The following is a 21,575-nucleotide window of genomic DNA, read 5'->3' as shown; positions in this document are numbered from 1 at the left end:
GGCCGAACCCTACAAGGAAGAGTCCACCTTCCCACAAGGGAGGTGGACTACTTTGGGAGGACTCCTCCTTCCTTTCCTTTTAAAGGACTTTTGCCTTTTATCTCCACTCCTAGCCGCATGGGCTTTTGAGAGAGTCTTTGGCCAGCCCACTAGGGGCTGGTCCACCTCTTCTCACATCCCACAAGGCTCTTGGGTCGTCACACCCCTCGTGGTGGTCCCTCGGTACCCTCCGGCACTCCCGGTACACTACCGATCAGCCCAAAACTTTTTTGGTGACCAAAACAGGATTTCCTATATATCAATATTTACCTCCGGACCATTCCGGAGCTCCCTTGACGTCCATGATCTCATACGGGACTCCGAATAACCTTCGGTCACCAACACCTATAACTCAACTATACCGAAATGTCACTGAATCTTAAGTGTGCAGACCCTACGGTTCGAGAACTATGCAGACATGACCTGAGACATTCTCCGGTCAATAACCAATAGCGGGACCTGGATGTCCATATTGGCTCCAACATATTCTACGAAGATCTCTATCGGTTGAACCTCTATGTAAAGGATACAGTTAATCCCGTATGTTGTTCCCTTTATCCTTCGGTATGTTACTTGCCCGAGATTCGATCGTCGTTATCTCTATACCTAGTTCAATATCGTTACCGGCAAGTCTTTTTACTCGTTCCGTAATACAAGATCCTGTGACTAACTCTTTAGTCACATTGCTTGCAAGGCTTATTGTGATGTTGTATTGCCGAGTGGGCCCCGAGATACCTCTCCGTCACACGGAGTGACAAATCCCAGTCTCGATTCACGCCAACCCAAAAGACACCTTCGGAGATACCTGTAGAGCACATTTATAGTCACGCAGTTACGATGCGACGTTTGATACACACAAGGTATTCCTCCGGTGTCCGGGAGTTGCATGATCTCATGGTCATAGAAACATATACATTGACATGCAGAAAACAATAGCAACAAACTGACACGATCATATGCTACGTTCATAGTTTGGGTCTTGTCCATCACATCATTCTCCTAACAATGTGATCCCGTTATCAAGTGACAACACTTGTCTATGGCCAGAAAACCTTGACCATCTTTGATAAACGAGCTAATCAATTAGAGACTCACTAGTAACAGTGTGTTGTCTATGTATCCACACATGTATTTGAGTTTCCAATCAATACAATTCTAGCATGGATAATAAATGATTATCATGAAAAAGGAAATATAATAATAACCAATTTATTATTGCCTCTAGGGCATATTTCCAACAGCAGGTGCTCGAAATAAGCGCCGCGTGATGCCGTTTCGTCCCGCACGCTAAACCATTTATGCCGCGTGCGCGTTTTTTCGCCTCCGCTGGAGTGCCCGGAGCGACTTCGCGCGCACAAAAAAGTGTCTTTTTCAGCGCGACGCTTATATAGCGCTGCTGTTGGAGATACTCTAAAGATTGCATTGCCCTCAACTCGTACATGCTAGGTTGAGAAGGTTACAACGGAATCAAGACCTCATTGTATATGCCCTTAGTCTACGTGCCTGAAAAATAGGGGGAGAAGGTTACAACGGAATCAATCAAAGATATACATGCACGCACACGGCACACATATCGTTCAACAAGGACGACTTGCTACCTAGCAGCAATGTAGCATGCAAACTGGATTAATCACTAACACGCGGGCAATCGAATTGAATAGTATCATAGTCGTTGTGCGCAAGTAATTAAGGAGCTCAACGGCACTACCACCTACAACGATCGAGAGCTTGGCACGTCGTTACTTATCTGCATCAGACCAACTTTTTGCCGCCTCAGGAGTCAGGTCAGGTGATCCGGATGTGCTCCTCCCTGGGCTTGTCCTCGGGGGAGGTCCTCGTCGTCGTCCCGGAGCCGGAGCTCCGGACCTCCTCGATCCTCGCGACCACCTCCTCCATCCTCGGCCGCTGGTCCGGATGAACGGCGACGCACGCCATGCCGACCTGGAGCAGCTGCACCATCTCGTTCTCGGTGTTGGGGTGCCTCTGCAGGTCGACGTCGAACACCTCCGAGGTCCACTCCTCGCGCACCACCGACTGCACCCACCTCGGGAGGTGCTCGATGGAGTCGTCGCGACCGGGGGACCGGAGGGGGGCCTTCCCCGTCAGCATCTCCAGGAGCAGCACGCCGAAGCTGTACACATCCGACTTTTGCGTCGGCTTCCTGTTCTCGAGGACCTCCGGCGCGCGGTACCCGACGAGCCGCGGGTGGACGTGGGGGGGCGCCATGAGCTGCGCGAGGCCGAAGTCGGAGACGCACGCGCTGAGCCCCCGCGAGAGGAGCACGTTGTTCGACTTGATGTTGCCGTGGATGAACTTGCCGCCTGCTCCGGTGTGGAGGTGGGCGATCGCCCGTGCCGCGCCGACCGATATCTTCACTCTCGTCTCCCAGTCCAGTGCTGCTCTTCCAGCAGATTTGTTCCCTGTGTATTATTTACAATTGATGGTAAGTCTGTGATCATGTACTTTCGTCGTTTAAAAAAAATGTGGTACATCAAGATGAAAGTTAACTATACAGGTTAAAAAGACCAGCACCTATTCTTATCTACACATTTCACATTTCAGCATCCATAGAACGACAACAGCTCAAAAGTTTAAACAATTGTAGCTACCAAACCACAATAACAATTCCCTCTGAATGTTCAGCAGAAATTCAGAAAAGAAGTAGAGGTCCTACACTAAACAAAATCAGTGCGGAAGGTACTTGCTGACATCAGGTTGCACTGCCTCAAAATATCTTCCATTTTCTTTCAGCACATTATGGCCAAGGCTCGAAAGGCAGCATATAAGGAATGTATAGTACTCCCTCCGTCATGGTTTAGAAGGCACACATGAGCAATCTCTGGGACCAAGGTACATCTTGATTGACTCTAATTTTTTTTGCAAGTGCTCACACAATAACCATACGGCGTCTAACTATTTGAGAAGATAATGCACAGTAACTTATAGAACCACTAAAAGAGAAGTGCATGCAGCCTACTAGTATTCCTAATTAATCAAGTATTAAATGTCATACGCCTTAATCCTTTTTTATTCTGAAAATGCATGTAAACGGAACTACGCCTTCCAAACCGTGACGGAGGAAGTACTACTAATGTTGTATGATCTTCTTATCTAATTCAGAATAACCAACTCAGAATTTCCTATATCTAAGGAATTGACTTCATCGTTCACTTCAAGATTCCGAAAGATTAACATAAAGGCGACCTCAGTTCTCACCATGCCAAAGTGCAACTGCCCAACTTGTTTATGCATAATTTTGTTTTCCAACTCATGATTTTCTTAGATTGCATTGAACAAACTGCAGGTTCCTAATTATTTCATGAACAATTTCACAGTGTTACATATTTGAAGGCAATTCCTAATATAGAATTGCATGTACTTGTCATCTACTCCCTCCGTTCCTAAATAAAAGTTTTTTTAGAGATTCCACTACGGACTACATACGGATCCAAATGAGTGAATCTACACTCTAAAGTATGTCTATATACATCCATATGTAGTCCGTAGTAGAATCTCTCCAAAGATTTATATTTAGGAACGGAGGAAGTAAGTAAGTGTTCAAACACCGGGTTTTGTTTCCTTCAAAAATACTGTTATTGCTCTTGTGGTATTTTAGTCATCTATATTCACAGCAGGGATCAGCAATACCATCAACTTGAACAAACATACTCGAAGCTCAAAACAAGTTTCAAAATTAAAACAGGCAATGAAATGCTTGATAGTTCAAAAAAGACTTGAAATAAAGAACATACCATGCAAAGCAGCTGAAAGGCTACCCGGTGGAACATAGTCATAAACCAAGAGCTTCTCATCCTTGGAGTAATAGAAGGCACGCAAGGGAACAACACCCTGGTGCTGACCAAGCCTGTCAATTATCTCCATTTGCTGTTCGAATTCCTTCTTTCCCGCCACCACCTCCTTTAGCCTCTTGACCACCACCGTCGTGCCATCCTCAAGAACAGCTTTGTAGGTCGTACCGTAACTTCCTTTTCCCAGGACTTCAGCTGAAGCCCTCAACAGATCCTCCAGGTCGAAATTATATGAACAGCCCTCAAAGAAAACTAGTTTGTTCCTCTCTGCTTCTTGGACACCACTGCTGTATTCTGGCTTGGATTTTTCTGCTCTTCCACCTGCAACACCCTTTCCTTTGGATGATGATGAAGCTGCGCCAGGCTCTCCGCCTCCCTTCCTCTTGCAGATGCATGTCACGAGTATGATAATCAAAATCAACAATATTGCCGCTCCTCCAGCAAGTATTGCAATTATGATAATTTTGTGATGCTTTCTCCAAAACTTTTCCAAATTGCTTTCCTGGGAAGGTGGTGCATTAGGAGAAGGAGAAGGAGCGGTTCCTGGACATGATTCCAGGGGAAACCCACACAGAAAAGCATTCCCCAAGAAAGAACTGGCTGGAAACTTCTGCAGAGAAGCCGGAATGGGCCCACTGAGGTTATTGTAGCTCAAGTTTAAATATCTCAGTTTGGGGAGGTGAAGATCAGGGATGGGTCCAGAAAGAGAGTTGTTCTGGAGAGACAACCCAGTAAGCTCAGTCATATTTTGCACTTTCAATGGGATTTCTCCAACAAATGAGTTGTACGACAGGTCAAGGTATGCTAGATTTGATGATAGTGAAGTAGGTATTATGCCCGACAAGTTGTTGCGCTGAAGGTAGAGAGAGTGCAGAGAAGGAATGGATGCTACATCAGGGGGGAGGCTAACAGTAAGACGATTGGACCGAAGGCTTAACACCTCTAAGGCATCAAGCTTGCCAAGTATGTTCGAGGGCATAGGACCAAATAGTCCCACTGCAGGTAGTCGCAGCATACGAACACGCTTCCCGTCTGGTGTGCATGTAACCCCAACCCAAGATGTGCAGACCTGGGTTGTGAGGGTCCAGTTGATCTTTCTTGCATGAGGCAGAGATGCAGAAAATGCAAGAAGGGCTTGCTTGTCAGAGTTCAGATCAGCTCCTTTGGCACAAGGAGGGTAATGAAGGAAGAAAGAAGCGGAAAGAAAAGCTATGAGCAAAAGATGTTGCATTGTTAGGATGTCCAGAGAACAAGGAGAACCAGAATTATAATCCGAGGGTCATCAATGTTTCACTCCTGCTGCACAAAAGGAAAATGTAAGTCAAGAGTAAGTGAGATTGGTTCATAACAACAACAGTCAGAATCATAGAGGGCGTATAATGTGCAGTTTATAAGTGGAAGAAACATAGTAGAACTGGAAGGGATTTTGGATACACAAAATGAACTGATGAAGCAAATGAGCTTCCCGATGAAGATAGTTACTTCATGATTAAGCAACTAACTAAACATCATTGCTTTAGGGACCATGAGAAAAGGCAAAAGAGCAATAACTATTTCCTTCTGACATTGTAATGTCTTTATAAAGGACCAATAATGTAGAACAGAACTACTAAGAGAGTTGCGCGGTTGGATGGAAGAAAATTCTTTCATCCATTAACAGTTTACAAGATGAATCTTCACTCATGTTTGCAATGCAGGGTCTGGTTTCGGAAAATGTAATACTCCCTCCGTCCCAAAATAAGTGACTCAACATTGTACTAACTTTGTACTAGTGTTAGTACAAAGTTGAGTCACTTATTTTGGGACGGAGGGAGTATAAGTTTACTGGTCCTGCCAAATAACAGCAAATTTGATGACCAGAAAGGAGCCTGTTGTGAGATTAACAGGATTTGACACAAGTTGTGCCAGGCTATCAACCCCAGTTTCTAATGGCCAGGGAGATTACTTACACAAACGGTAAAAAATGCAGATTTATTCAATACTAGCAACATTACTTAAGACCCAAGGAACCTAGATACAGTATCTCAGTGTTACAAACACCAACAGCTTTACAGGCTTTGCATCATAACTGATCCGCGTTAGTGGCATCGAAAGCCGGAGGAAAGCTCATTATTGGAACAAAAACATACACCCCATAACAAAATGACAAAGCGCTACCACCCATCGACATGTCCAGGGTCCATCAGATTTTCTCAACTGCTACTGCATACCAACCTCCCCTCCCAGAGGAACATTACAACGAATGACACCCTTGTCTTTCCTTTAGACTAACCGATTCAAAGCCCCACCCCTGTAGCTAATCAGTGCATCAGCGAGGCAGGTGCGATCATGTGCTGCATAAAACGAAACCCACATACGTATCTTTTTACAAAGCATCCAAAAACAAACCCATAAAATGAAACTCCTCTTTAGCCTTTTCTGCACTGCACAGGACACCTCAGTTTTCTTAACGCCTAAACAAGGCGCTTGGGTACTTGCCAGAAAGGACGCAGGGATAGTGACAAGGCGGGATTCCAACAGGACTTGAAATAGATAAAAGGAAAGCCACAGCACACTGGCCAACTCCTTGGCTGCACTGCACAGGTAGAACATGCACAAAAGCAACTGCCCAGAGAGCACCTACTAACCAAGGGTCGACTACTACCTAGATGTAATTTTCTCAAGGAACAAGCTAGCTAGCGCTTTGAATAAAAGCAGTGGCACCGAACCAAAAGTCCAGCACATAAAGCAGGTGGTCTCAGATGCGAGCGGGGATGAGGATTCCTTTTTTTCGAGGTTCCGGGGGGCGGCGTGGGGCTCTCTGCGGATTATAATGGACGGATGTGTGTGATCATGGGCAGCACGGCACACTAGCTGGCACGATGGTAGAGCAGGGCATCTCAGGCTTCACGCCATGGGACAAATGTGCAGAGCGAGAGATGTCGCTGTCTGCGCACTACATACAAACGTTTCCTGGAAACACTAGGTACAAACAGTCCACAGTTGTAGCTGTAGAAATGCAGTGCAGTGAAGTACTTTTCTTGCAACAGTAAGATTGTAATTTGTTCATGCTTCCATGTTTCTCCTAGAGCATTTAGGTTGGAAATTGTACGAGTAAATTTGCTCCTTGCACATTCCTGGCTATTTTACAAGTACAAGTAAATTTGCTGCTTGCACATTCCTGGCTATTTTACAAGCACATTTGCTCCTTGCACATGCAGTGGAAGCAGGATATAAAGAGTTAAAGACTAGAGCACCTACCAAATATACAAATCGAAGCAGAAATGGCATGGATTGATCACAGTGAAACGCTCCAAGGCGGGTGCTGAATTTAGCACTTTTCTAAAGAAACCCCAAATTAATAGTAGCACTAGGAAACGAACGTTGCCCATACATTCTAGTAGTAGTATCTTTACTTTTACTTTTTCTTGCAACAGCATTTAAGGTTGGAAGTTGCACAGGTAAATCTGCCCATTGCACATGCCTGGCTCGCTGACTATTTTTTACACTTCAAAGTTTTGACAGGCATAGCAGCAATGGTGAGTGGAAGCAGGAAATAAATGAAGATTAATGCATCGAAGCTAAAAATGGCATCAGTTAATCTACAGGGTGTGTGTGTTCAGCTCCTGAATTTAACACATTTTAAAAGGAAACCCAGAATTAGTAGCACCGGGAAAAGATACTCCCTCCGTAAACTAGTAATATAAGAGCGTTTAGATCATTAAAATAGTGATCTAAACACTTTTATATTAGTTTAAAAATGGAGTACATTCTAGTATCTTTGCTTTTACTTTCTTTTTATTTAAATTTAAATGAAAAAAAAGGTGCGCAAGAAACGACCGACCGCTGAGCCATGCTCCACGAAATCGTGCGATTAGCCGGGACAGAAACGAGAGGAAAAGAAGTGCATTGTACTGGGAAGAGGCACGAGGTCCATCCATACATACCTCGCGAGAAATCCCAGCCTCGGCCACCTCCCACCCGCGCCATGCTCCTCCTCCGCGCGAGCGCACGCCAGCACGGCGAGAAGGCCCGTCGCAAATCCCCCCCTCTCCGGCGCCGGTGAAGGGAATTCCGGCCTCGTTCCTTGGCCGCCCCGCGAATCGACCAACCGCCCCCCTCCAAACTACAACAGGGCGCCGCCGCCGCCGACTAGGCCCAGAATCACGCTCCGAGAACCAACGGCCAGCGGCATTCCCCCCGCCGCCTCCCCCTCCCGACGGACTCTCGGCCGGACCTGCCCGCCCTGCGCCGTCTCCTCCCCTCCTCCCCTCCTCTGAGTGTGAGGTAGTGCAGTACAGTGCGGTTGTGCGGTCAGGTGAGGTGCGCGCGCCTCTGTGTGTTTGTGGAGTCGTGTGTGTGCAAACTCGCTGTGCATTTAAGAGAAGGGGGGGCGTTGGCCAAGAGTGCTGCTGCCAAGGGCTCCTTCCTTCCTCTGACCCGTGGGCCCGGGCATACGCTTTTCGTTTTGTTGCTAGTACTGATACAGACATACAGTACGTACCTCCATCTTTCTTTTCTTTCCCGTTTGTATTATACTCGGCCTCCAGTTGTACTACTAGCTTGGTGTGGTATGGTGGTACAGGTAATTATTGATCCATCACAAGTTGTAATAATCATTTTAGTGATGCGGTGGTACAACAACAACAACAACAATAGCTAGTAGTAGTGCTGGTAGTGCAGGCAGCATCATGGTAGACTTAATAACACTAGCGATCGATCGATCGATTGATTGATTGATTAATCAAGCGGCCGGTGCATGCATTGACTACTCATCAGCTCACGTACGCTGCCTGGCAGTACCAACGTCTACAAAGGGCAGACAAAAATTGTACTAGTAAATCTGTATTAGTAGTTGCAATACGGCTGGCTGGTGCGCTAGTTTATCATTTCCCTTGGTTGTCGACGCAGGACATTCCCTCTGCTCTGCTCTGGTCTGCCATGGTGGAACGTACGTAGTACGGACGGAATGTCATAGTCTCATAGATGCAGTATAAGGGCTTTACGATTCCATCCAAAAGTTTGATCACATCGCAGTAACTCATGCACGGTGACTAACTAGGACTAGATTAAGATTAATCAGTCAAGGTCCGTCCTCGGCATAACATGCGGGGTGATCGAGTTGAATATTATAGACGTTGTGCGCAAGCAATGGAGGAACTCAACGGCACCGGTACTTACTACAACTATGCTCCGGTGGAAAGGTCCACGGATCATGCGCCAATTATGATCCACGCCGGCCGGTACATCCACCCGGCCACAACGATCGAGAGCTCCGCCATTACATCCATCCGGGCTCCGGCTAAGTATGTGCAAACAGCGGCGGTGGCGATCATTTACAGCGGTGGCGAAACCGGGTCGATGAGCAGCAGCACATGGACGCCATCACAGCACAGCGATCCCTCGCTCGACCCGTCCACCACTTTTCCCGATCCGGTTTCCGGCACTGCTGGCTGCCTTTTGGCGTGGGCACCCGGCGTACCAACCCGGTGTACGCAACTAGCGGATGCCATGTACAGCGTACGTACAAGAGCAAAGTTCAGGGAGACATAAAAAAGAAGATCCAATGGCTGTGGCTTTTGTTTTGGACTTTTGCTTTCGTGCTTTGCTGCTAATGGGTAATGGCGGCCCATATGATGAATGATGTGGATGCATGTGATGGTCATGGATGGATCCGGCGAGTGGTTGCAGCGCGGCAAAGCTGCTGCTGCTGCATGGATGGACTCGGTCGGATCTGGTCGACGTCCGCGCGGCGGCGCGCACCGATGCACGACCGCGAGTGATGTGTTGTGCACATGCCATGGCGATCGTGGCCTGCGTTTGCCAAGGGGGTGACGGGTGAGGCGTAGGTAGGGTGGGTACCCAACTGACGAATTTTTGTTCAAAAGGACCCCCTGTCGAGTGAGATTGTCAAAAGAGACCACCTGCGAGTGGAAACGAGAAAAAAGACCCCCACCCCGGGTGGCGGCAGGCGCGCCAGGCGGCACGTGGCACCTGCCGCCACCGCACGAGGCGGCCGTGGGGCCTGCCGCCACCACCCCTGGCGGCCGGGGCCTGCCGCCACCGGCAGAGGCGGCCGGCGCCGGAACCCGTTCCCGCCCACTCCTGTCCGTAACGGACAAAGCCGGGTGGGCCCTGCCACCTCGGGAGCAGGCGGCCAGGGCACTGTTTCCGCACGGCCGACACTGTTGCTGATTGCGTTGATTTCCGCGTGGCCAGATTCCCAGGCTTATTTCCCGCTCGCACCGACGAAACAGTGGGAATTTTTCCCGCTCTCCACCGACGAAACAGTCAAAATTTACTCCTGCCAACTTGCTCCGGTTCGGACCGTGCAATCCTTTTGAATAAAAATATTGTGCAAGTTGCACGGATGGCTAAGTGCATGGGAGGCATATACTATGGATATTTTGTTGGGCCGTGGTTATCCCCCATCCCTCGAACCAAACCAAGATATCCACGCCGGTGAAGGCGGGCGGTTTTTTCCGTGGTTTCACGGGGCTCTCATCTTCGGGTCAGCATTGTTCACCGCGGCGATTTCAGAGGGACTCTTTGTCTCCTGGTCGACACTGTTCGTTACGGTGGTTTCGTGTGCTTTTATCTCTAGGTCGACATTGTTTACAATAGCGTTTTTTATATTTATTTATAGAGAAAGTATGGTTTAGCTCTCGATCAAATATTTTGGGAGTGAATGTTTGATTGCTATCGCAGCAGTGACACTGCCATGGAATAAAGTAGAAAACATTACTAACTAATCACTTGGTGATGATGCTCTCGTTGGTCGCCATAATATGTAATCTTAATACTTAAAATGCAACTATCATTTACATGAAAGTAAATGATTTTGAATCCTTGTTCGTATAATCACACATAATTCTCTTTCATGGTTCTATAATGACGCTCTTAGTAAAGTTGGTCTTTTTTTTGTATGACGCTTAGAGCTTTGTATTTGTTTCTTCTTTATCTTCTATAATGATCACACATAATTCTCTTTCATGGTTTGAAAAAAATATCATTTATACAAAAGTAACTACAAGAGTCTTTTAAGAGTTCGTACTACAAGACTACATATGGATGTATATGGACTTATTTTAGAATGTACACGCGATAACAACGGACGAGCAGTGCAATAGTTTCCCGCCTAATTTTCCCGCGTTATTTTCCCGCCAAATTTTCCCGCTGCAGTTTCTCGTTTTCGCGCCCTTTTTTCCCGCGTAGACATCCGGCAGAGCCTATAAAAGGAGGCAGGGAGTGAAACTCTCTTCACCATCAGACAGACTTCAAAGCACCTGCACCTCCACAGTCAGTATGAGTTTGCCTTGTTCGGATCAGAGCATTAGGCCTAGGAAAATGCAGAGTGCAAGCTTGCCTCGGGGGGTGGAAGCAGTTCGATGTTGGTGCGGAGATGTCTGCAAGGTGAAGGAGGTGACGGATTTTTCAGATTGGTTGGGCATGAAGTTTTTCATGTGCGCCAATTATGAATCTGATCCACCCGAATCTATTTCTGCGTACGTCAGGCCTCCGGTATGCTCAAGTCATCCAGATTATTGTTATTTGATATTATTGTTTACTTGAATCTGATCCATCCTTTAGTCTCCTCCTCCTCTCTGCACGTACTATCGTTGGATTGACACGGAAATGCCGGACTGGGCGGTGACTGAGATTCGTGAAAGAGGTCGCCGTGCATGGGCTAGCTTGGACTTGGAAGAGTGTCGTGAGAAGGCTGAAGCAGAGGAGAAAGCAGAGCAGAAGAAAGAGTGGGAAGATTACTGTGTGGAGCAGAGGGCTTTTCTTGATGAGATGATAAGGAAAAATCAAGAAGAGAAACTTCGGCTGGAGGAGGTTTACAGACAGCGGGAACAGGCCCGTGAAGCTGAGAGGGAGAGAAAGAGAGAAAGGGCTCGTGCCGCCAAGGCAGCAGAAGAAGCTGGTGATGGAAAAGGAAAATATCCACGTTGGACTCAGTAGATTTATTTTATTGTATGTTAAGTTGTGTTAGTTGTATCTTAATTTCTGCAAGTTGTATCTTAATTTCGGCAAATTGTATCTTATTTTCAGTAATGTGTATCTTAATTTCCGCAATGAGTATCTTAATTTCAGCTACGTGTATGTTCATTTTATCCCGCCATTTATTTCCCGCCTCGCTTTCCCGCCATTTTATCCCGCGTATAGCTTTGCCGCCATTTTGTTCCCGCCTCGCTTTCCCGCCCTTGCTTTCCCGCCCTCGCTTTCCCGCCTCGCTTTCCCTCCTCGTTTTCCCGCCATTAGTTATTCGTCTCGCTCTGCTGCACCTATAAACCCCCCTCCAGACCAAGGTGGGTAAGGAGTGTGCTGAAAATGTCTCATTATCCTTTCGATCGTAGTTTTCATAGTGGTATGTCCGAGTGTCTTCTGCGCTTAGCTAGCAATTTCAAGATAGATAATAGAATAGTTTCATGGGACGAACTCATCAGTAGTGACACGCTACTGAATGAGGTTGCCCACGCATTAGCTAGGAAGGGGTGGCCTGCAAGGACATATGAGGAGATTCGGAAAGAACTTCTGCGGTTGAATGAAAGATGGAAGAAGAAAGGCCAACACATACGCGGTGGAGGTGGAGTAAAACATCCCTTCTTATGGATTAACGATAGTGAGGACGAAGACGATATCTTCATGCCGAGTACCAAGAGCGCGTCATCGACGAAGGCCAAGAGCGCATCATCATCGAAGCCAAGAGTAGCGCTTCGTCAAAGGGCGAGAGCTCTGCATCGTCGAAGGATGACGACGACTTTATGTAGTTTTTTTTATGAACTCTACATCTTAATGTATCTTATTTTATGTATGTTATTTTATGTATGTTATTTTATGAATCTTATTTTATGTATCTTATTTTATGGAAGCAACTTCAAATATATCGAGAACTTTTATTTCATGAAACTACATAGATGTCTTGTACGTACATCTGAAAGTTTGAAACTGACATAGAGAGATGCAATTGTTCGCACACATACATAGACGAATCACCCTATGCGACGACGACCAGCTGGCCTTGCCCGACGACCGGAGGGTGACAATCGATCAGGGGGTCTGTGTTCACGAAGACCACGACCGTACTGTCCCTCGTGTTCCTGTGTCTGCGACTCATGCATAGGTGGTGGAGTCTGAAATCCATATTGAGATGATGATTCTAAATTGTAGGTGAATGGTTGTGACTCAGAATTGATGTAAGATGGACCAATAACGTCCTGCCCGAAAAAATCATTTATCATTCCTGGGAGCGTGCATTGAGTATCATGGGTTTCTGTGAGTATTTCTTTCTGTACGCCACGCTGGGTATGTTCATCTCCCCATGATGGATCATTAATTTCCTGCTCCACGAAAAAATGTTTTTAAAATAAATTGTGTGTAGCAAAAATATGTGTAAATAGAAGTTATGTAATTGCTTATTATAATTGTACATACCTGACCGCTGTTGTAGCTTTGTGCTCCCTCGCTTGTCTCAGCCCAACGATTCTCCTCGGGCATCCTAATCCCTCGCGTGGGCAGATATGGCTGAGATCCTTGAATGTGTGCGCCATATGCTGTATATGCATCCTGCTCCATGAAATGAGTCTGTTCGGGTGTCGAACCTACATCTGGAGCATTTACCTGTGATGTCTGTCCATGTATTGGTAGAGACGAGTCATGTCGTGGAAGTGTCGGCGTAGTATTACGACCCTCTCCCCACCGCATGGACGACGACGGCGCCGCACTCGGTCTAGCTGACCTCGGTTCCGGAATGTTGTACGCTGCAGTGACAACGTCGTTCTCTGTACCGCATCTCGTAAACCTTGTGCTCACGAATTCGCTATTTTTTTTAAACCACGACCTGCCTTTAGGATCAATTCCCTGGGCTCGCATTCCTTCCCTCGCCATCGCTTGTACTTGGGTGCAAATATCAATCTGAAAAAAATCATTGTTCGTTGGTTAAATTGTTCATGAAATGATGGACCTGAATAGCAAGATGTTGATTATTACCGCGGAGTCACGATAGTAAGCTGATGATGTGTCCATCCGTCTCTGCAACTGTTCCATATGCGTTGGATGTGTTGGCATCGTAGGTGGTTCACTCGTTAGTCTAGTATGCGTGCTCATGCGATACCAATTATAGTACGCTTCTGTCGTAGTTGCATCGTACGTTCTGCATAAATAAATTAACATTACTAAATTGACATCACATTCTGTATTTTATAAGCACATAATTAAATTAACATTAGTAAAATTACCGTTGCTGAGGCACTATATTTTGTAGAGCTTCATTATTCCACTGATTTATCCATTCAATGTTTTCTGCATTCCAGTCCATACCAGATCTGCCCATATTGCTCATCCTGTAATTATAGATAACAAAAAAAATTCAAGAATAGTTGATGGAATATCTATTTAGCTAGGTCACATCTTACTTACTTATGAGTTTCTTCGTCGATACATCTTGGAACCGGTGGTGGAATATCTTGATATAGACCGAACTGTCTCATGACACGGTCAGAATTATACGGTTCCACAAACCATAGATAGAGTAAATTGCAGCGAGTCATCCAAAAGGCACTATCTCTCACGCATTCCACTGGCATGTGTTGCGAACCAAATACCATATCAATGTGCGCCTCAGTCCACGGGTTCCATGTTATTAGTGAGTCGTTAAGAAGCTCAAACTGATCATGGTATATGGGGTAACAATTTTTTGCAATTTTAGTAGACCATTTTTTTTACCCAGCATCCACCGAGTGGACATAGTTACAACACCCTCACCATAGTTGTACGGGGTTGCGGGTTCTACTATCTGCGGTCGTCCTACAGGTAAGTATTCCCAGGACCACAACTGTAGAAACTCGTAGGAGACACAAAGTAATGGAGCTTTAGATGTGAATGCCGTTTTTTGAGTGGCATCACACAACACTCGGTATGTGTGAGAAAGCAAAGCAGAACCAAACTATATGGTGGATTTTGGGGTAAAGGTTCGTCTACTATCTTTGCGGCAAAATAGATGAGACCAGGCAAAACTACATCCCCGTGAGAATTAGGAAACATCACACCGAAGAGCCACAACAAATATGCAAATAAGTGTCTCTTCGTTGTCTCAGGATCAGCATGGGTAGATAAAATTTCGAAGTTAATACGAAGCCAGCTGTGTGGGACACCTCGAGGCGGACCAGAACGATTTGATATGGGCATTTCGAGCCTCAGACGGGCAGAGACATCTGCTGGCCAATTAGGAGAAACTCGTGGATGTACCACTGGCACACCTCTAATTGGTAAAGCTGTGATCATTGACACATCTTTTAGAGTAGGTGCAAGATCTCCACATCAAAAGTGAAATGTGTGGGTCTCCGGTCTCCATCTATCAACGAGGGATGTCAAAAGGGATGGGTCGGCAGTAAAACTACCTCGACGAGCTGCGATGTTCGCAAAATGTAGGAGTCCATAAGCCTCAAGGTGTTCAAGGAACCGATTCTCTATTGACCAGGGCGTCTTTACAGTTCGAAGCCGGAAGGTCTGAGGAGGATTTTCATGATTTGGATTTATGAAAAGCTGGCAACGGTGGTGGTTGTCGTGATAACCATTCAAAAGTTGTGGCATTTCAGCCATAACCTGCAATCACGATGAAAAAAATTAAATATTTCGAATATTACATCACGATTAAATTAAAATACATATTCTGAATATTACATCACGATTAAATTAAAATACATATTCCGAATATTACATCACGATTAAATTAAAATACATATTCCGAATATTACATCACGATTAAATTATGAATACATAGCATGATTACATATCACGCAGTGTTGTTGTTACGATACGGACACTCCCTACGCGGGTGACCAGCACACCTACATACGCGGCATCGCCTTGGTTCTCCCAACTGGCTGTGGTCCATGTCATTGCGATGATGCCTAGACTGACGCCGTCCCTTGCTGGTTCGCATCAATGCGGGATCTGGAACCCATGTGGTGCCTTCTGGCCATAATTGCTTGTAGTTCGTATCAATGCCTCATGCCCAAAACTCACCGTTCCAAGTGTTGTACAAATTGTGCATGTTGAAGTATGGTGATACGTATGGCTCGACACTAATTTGTTGATCTGCAGCTGCCCGCAATACGTGACTGCAAGGATATCCCAGAAGCTTGGGCTTGTTGCAAGTGCACTCACACGAGGTTGCGCCAAGCGTCACAGCTTGTTTTTTTTCTCCCCTGTGGTGACCCTTCACAAACTTTGCTCGCACACTATCTTCCCATTTATTCCTAAGTGCATCTACCTGCCTGCACCCATGTCTTTGCGACTTCTTTGCTTTGTCATCAAGATGTCTTTGCATCTTCTCAGACCAGGTCTTGTTCAAGTCAACTAGTGCCTTGGCAACGGTGACTCTATCTGCAAAGTATGACACAGTCCGGTTCCAAGTTTCATCAATTAGTGTTGTGATAGGTAGTGCCCTCAACCCTTTAAGAACACCATTGTACACCTCGGACATGTTGCTTGTCATTATACCGTATCTAGCCCCTGTGTCATGAGACTGCGCCCACTTGTACAAATTGGGACAATTCTCATTAATCCACTGGCTCAAATTTATTGCTGTTCGACGACCCCTCCGGTCTTCTCTCGCCGGGAGGGATGCGCGCTCGATCTGACCATTGATACCTGCCCAGATAGCATTCATTTTTGCTGCAGTTTTCTGCATGCACATCCTCTTGAATAGCTTGAACCAATCTTTGTTTTTGAATTTCGAATAAAAATTAGCTGCCAAATGCCTCATGCACCACCTTGTCTCCAGATCGGGCCACCCCCAATCTGGATCTTGTGAAGCCTTAATTATCTCAAGCGCGCTTAATAGTCCGGTGTTGCGATCAGAGATGATGCAAACCCCTTCCCGATCTTTGATGACACCCATCTTCAGGCAACACAGGAACCATAGCCAACTATGTTTGTTTTCGCTCTCCACTAGTGCATAGGCAATAGGAAGAAGTTGATTGTTTGCATCAGCTGCCATCGCCACTAAGAGTGTGCCCTTGTACTTTCCAGTGAGAAATGTACCATCAATTGATACAACCGGACGACAATGCTTGAATGCTTGTATAGTCTGGGCGAATGCCCAGAATAAGCGGTCCAGGATTTGCTCGTCCGGGTTCAATGGATTTGGACGTTCTTTCCGGAAAACTTGAGTCCCCCTATTAGCAACTGAAATCTGATGCAACATTCTAGGGGCAAAAGAGTACGCCTCCTCATAGGTTCCATACAACCTCTGAAATATCTTTTCCTTTGCATGACGAGCCTTGCTATAGCTGACAGGGAAACCAATCAGATCAGATGCAGTTGCACGCAAAGCCCTAATACTAATATTAAGACTTTGGTGCACAATGGTTTGCATCACCTGTGACACATATTCTGCAGTCACGTTGCGGTGCTCTGAAAGAGTGCCGGTTTGCTCACAACCAAGTTGCTCTATTTTTGTGACATGCCATGGCTGACATACCCCAGGCTTCTGGCGAGCAATAACTCTTCCGCGGCAACCCGCTTCGCGATGGATTCATATGAGCTTCAACTCCTTTTTATCAGACTGCTTCACTCTATGTTGCCTGTGTATAGCAATTGCATAGCTATGTATTGCTTGTTTAGCAGATTTCTTATCTGGGAAAATCTGTCCAACGGCCAGACTCCCCGCGTCTAGGCCAGCAACAGAGTGAAATTCATTGGTGATGCTCATAACCTGTAAAAACTCTGGGTTGATTGCTACAGCGACCGCATTCTCAGGAGGAACAACTTCATCATCATCTGATTCCGAAGACGCAGAAGAATGACCATCATCGTCATCATCTAGCGCCTCCGGCAATCCCTCGACATGTTCGCTCATGTCAACGACCGCAGACCAATATCCCGTGTCATACACTTGTTGGCCACCTGTTGGTTCCGTTGGGCCGGCGTCGGGGGCTACAGTTATGGCCATATGTTCGCCACCGCTTGGTTCCGATGGGCCGGCGTCGGGGGCTACAGTTATGGCCAACTCGGCCTCACCGGCACCGCTACTGCACTCGGCGACATCACTGGCAGAAATGAACTCCACATAAACCATGGGTTGTCCATACATGGAGTTATTGGGATTGCTTGCAAAACCCATGTACGACGCCCATGCTCTTTCACCAGTAACCCGTCGCAGAACCCAACGATTTCCTCCCTCAACCACGAAAGCCTCCAGGGTCATTTTTTTTTCATTCATCGTTGAACCAAACACCGATCGGATGCACCTTCTAACTGCCGCATACTCTACATTAACAATGTCTTTCACTACAACCGTAGTCATCCCGCACCTAGACACATCCACACCAGAAGGACCCTCACGTACGATGTGCCCATAAAACACTAACAAATTTTCCATAGTACCTAACGAGCAGCCATATTTACATCGTTAGTCCATTAAAAATCATATTTTTAGATTTACATTGTAATAACAACATCCATTACTTATCTTTTTTACATATAACAATTTAACAACATCCATTACATCTACGCATAATAATTTATATTGTATCATTTATCGTGACACTACATCTATAAAATAAATAGAAAATGAATTACAATATGTCATTCATACCTCTGGTTTAAATAAGGATATCCTTCCAAATATAATATATCACCAGAATAATATCAGCGAATTCCACCTATTTTCATATGAACAACAATATTACACACATAATTATTTTCGTGCTAGCAAAAGTCTAAAAATACATACTGCATGCATATATATATATATATCACGAGTCATATTTCTACGGGGTTGACAAATTATCAAATAAACAAATATATTACACACGCGTCTTGCATGTAATAATACTAATGGAGTTAACATATTATTACATGTTTTTTACAAAAATGCTAGTTACATAGGCATTTTTTCGGCTCCTTCCTAAATACCAGTTGCATGCAAACACGAACAAATCATCGGTAATATATGAACATAGTCGACCTATTATCACATGAACACAAATATGAACAAAGTCTCATACCTTGATCTTCAGCTTAGTAGTTCATATCGCATGACAAAATAGTTCCACAAAAGTGATAATACGCTCCCTAAGACAAAAGAAAACACATACTTAGAAACTAATCAAACAAAATAAAAACATCATGCATGCAAACACGACCAACAGAAATGGAAAGCTCTTACCTTGATCTATCTTTTCTTCAACTACAACGTCTTCAAAATAGTTCCACAAAAGTGATAATACGCTCCCCAAGACAAAAGAAAACACATACTTAGAAACTAATCAAACAAAATAAATACATCATGCATGCAAACACAACCAACAGATATGAAAAGATCTTACCTTGATCTATCTTTTCTTCAACTACAACGTCTTCAAAATCTAACTTTAAACCGTCCTAAATCGCCACATAAACATTCATACGGAGTAGCTCTTGTGAGAAAGAGAAGAGAGTGAGAAAGAGAAGAGAGTGACACGGGAGGCAACGGCAGGAGAATAGAGTGAGAGAGGAGGCAACGACGCGGTTCGCTTATAAAGAAGAAGTTTCGCACTGTTTCGTCGGTGGAGAGCGGGAAAAATTCCCACTGTTTCGTCGGTGCGAGCGGGAAATAAGCTTGGGAATCTGGCCGCGCGGAAATCAGCGCAACCAGCAACAGTGTCGGCCGCGCGGAAACAGTGCCCTAGCCGCCTGCTCCCGAGGCGGCAGGGCCCACCCGGCTTTGTCCGTTACGGACAGGAGTGGGCGCGAACGGGTTCTGGCGCTGGCCGCCTCTCCCGGTGGCGGCAGGCCCCGGCCGCCAGGGGTGGTGGCGGCAGGCCCCACGGCCGCCTCGCGAGGTGGCGGCAGGTGCCACGTGCCGCCTGGCGCGCCTGCCGCCACCCGGGGTGGGGGTCTTTTTTCTCGTTTCCACTCGCGGATGGTCTCTTTTGACAATCTCACTCGACAGGGGGTCCTTTTGGACAAAAATTCCCCAACTGACGGGGAAGCATCACTATGCGTGCATACGTACATCACAGCTTGCAATTGAGTTAATTACACGTGTGATACAATAACTTGCTTGAAATTAACAGATTCATACATAAACTTGAAAACTTCACAAAACTCATACACGAACTCGATTACTGTAACAGTTGACTATAAAACAGCCCCGTATGTGACATGTAGGCTGCCACGTGGGAAAGGGACCGCATATGAATTATTGCACAAACCACCCTTGTCTTATGCAGGGGTAACTGGGCACAACATTAACATATTATGAAGTAATTTTTGATAGATATATTGTCATAACACAATGCTTATGGATTGTAGCATTATAACACATGTCCTGGCCTCCTGTGTTCGATCCCTAGATGAAATGTTTTTAACCAAACTTTTTTTGGACAATGATTGTACATAATATGCTTATAGATTACTAAAAGCATTTTTGTGATGAAGAGAGAGGAGAGCATACAAATTGAATTTAGTGCATAACATAGCAGAACATAACATCAAAAGGGCATACTAAATGGGTTTGCATGGACACTTATGTGCAATTAACAGATTCAGGGCATCAAAAGGGCATAGAGGTTCAATGCAACTAACAAGTGCATAACATAAAAAGGGCATAAAGGTTCAGAACATGTATGGCTCATTACGGGAACGAATCGGAACGACAATTCATGTATGAACTAGTTCACATAGCTACTCTTCTTGTTGGATTTGTGGTGCATGCTGAGATAGTGTGATTTCTTCACCACTCATGTCTTTGTTAAGTCAGGGATATGTGCAACTCTTCCTGTAGCACCATCATTTCCAAACATCAGGTTGAAAAGTGTCTCCTCTTCTATTGTACATCTTCCTTTACCTCTTCCAATAGTTCTTCCCGTGACAGCACCTCTTGTTCTAGTGTTTAAACTTTTTCTATGTCTATTATTTCCTCTGACGATGCCAGAACTTGTGTCTGGCTCATCTGTTTGAGCTTGTTCAGCAGTGCTTCCCCTACCTCCACCTCTTCCAGCAGTTCTTCCCCTGCCTTTGCCTCTTCCTCTTATTGCACCTCTTATTTCCTCTAACGATGCCAGAACTTGTGCATGTGTTATGACCGGCATGCATTATAGCCGGAGGAGGCCCACGTACGCGGGTTGTTAGGCCCAATGGAAAATCAAACCTATAGTATTGTTGGATTTTGAAACTCCTCTTCCTCATCATCATCCTTTTCCTTCACCTTAGTTGTACAAACAAGAAATCTGCTGTCTGGGTTTGACCTTCTCGGCTCCTCGCCAAAATTCCACAACTTGTTGTACTGTGATGCTTCATTCCCATGACTTATGTCAAGTGCAACTTTCCTTGCCCTCCCTAAATTCATCTTGTTATGCATGATAGTCACGCATGGCACTCTGCAATATTAACAATATCTATCATGTCTACTTCGCACTCCCATACAATTAGGCGTTCATAACACTGCCCTCAATTCTCCACTGAAATTGGACAATCAGGCGTTCACCTGCTGGTCAAGATCACCAATCGATGAATCCATGCGCACAAAAGTCCCCAATTGTCGAATCCGTGCACCAGAAAAGGATGATTGTCCCTGCCCTCAAAGCCTAACGAAATAGGGGGAAAATCGACGCCGCAAGGGCGTGGGGAAGGGAGGGAATCAACACATACCATACGTTGGCGCAAACTCGGTCGCCGCCCATATGACCGACCACATGCCGCTTCCCTCTCCTTCAACGGGTTCAAAATGGCAAACTGTTGATCGCCTCGGAGAGC

General features: G+C 45.7%; 2 protein-coding genes and 1 long non-coding RNA gene across 4 annotated transcripts; 1 reads left to right on the top strand and 2 right to left on the bottom strand.

The window, feature by feature from the left end:
- Positions 1-1,495: 1,495 nt before the first annotated feature.
- Positions 1,496-8,020, bottom strand: LOC123444618 (probable inactive receptor kinase At5g58300). 2 transcript variants are annotated; one of them, XM_045121412.1, is made up of 3 exons: positions 7,775-8,020; positions 3,792-5,147; positions 1,496-2,459 (listed from the first exon to the last, which is right to left on the bottom strand). In XM_045121412.1, the coding sequence occupies exons 2-3, from the start codon at positions 5,077-5,079 to the stop codon at positions 1,825-1,827; spliced, it is 1,923 nt and encodes a 640-aa protein (XP_044977347.1). In that variant the 5' UTR covers positions 5,080-5,147; positions 7,775-8,020; the 3' UTR covers positions 1,496-1,824. The 2 variants fall into 2 exon arrangements, with proteins under 2 accessions (XP_044977347.1, XP_044977338.1); XM_045121403.1 differs by having other exon boundaries at positions 3,792-5,144.
- Positions 2,393-7,768, top strand: LOC123444632. The gene is made up of 3 exons (XR_006631014.1): positions 2,393-2,482; positions 2,791-2,889; positions 7,344-7,768. It is a non-coding gene; the product is annotated as an uncharacterized LOC123444632 (long non-coding RNA).
- A 4,687-nt stretch (positions 8,021-12,707) lies between the features above and the next one.
- LOC123413929 lies at positions 12,708-13,476 on the bottom strand. The gene is made up of 2 exons (XM_045106627.1): positions 13,266-13,476; positions 12,708-13,171 (listed from the first exon to the last, which is right to left on the bottom strand). Exons 1-2 carry the CDS (start codon positions 13,404-13,406, stop codon positions 12,824-12,826), a joined length of 489 nt encoding a protein of 162 aa, XP_044962562.1. The 5' UTR covers positions 13,407-13,476; the 3' UTR covers positions 12,708-12,823.
- Positions 13,477-21,575: the final 8,099 nt, after the last annotated feature.

The sequence above is a fragment of the Hordeum vulgare genome, chromosome 1H (assembly GCF_904849725.1).
Source record: "Hordeum vulgare subsp. vulgare chromosome 1H, MorexV3_pseudomolecules_assembly, whole genome shotgun sequence".
Lineage (NCBI taxonomy): Eukaryota > Viridiplantae > Streptophyta > Magnoliopsida > Poales > Poaceae > Hordeum > Hordeum vulgare.
This window is presented reverse-complemented; position numbering and strand designations above follow the sequence as displayed.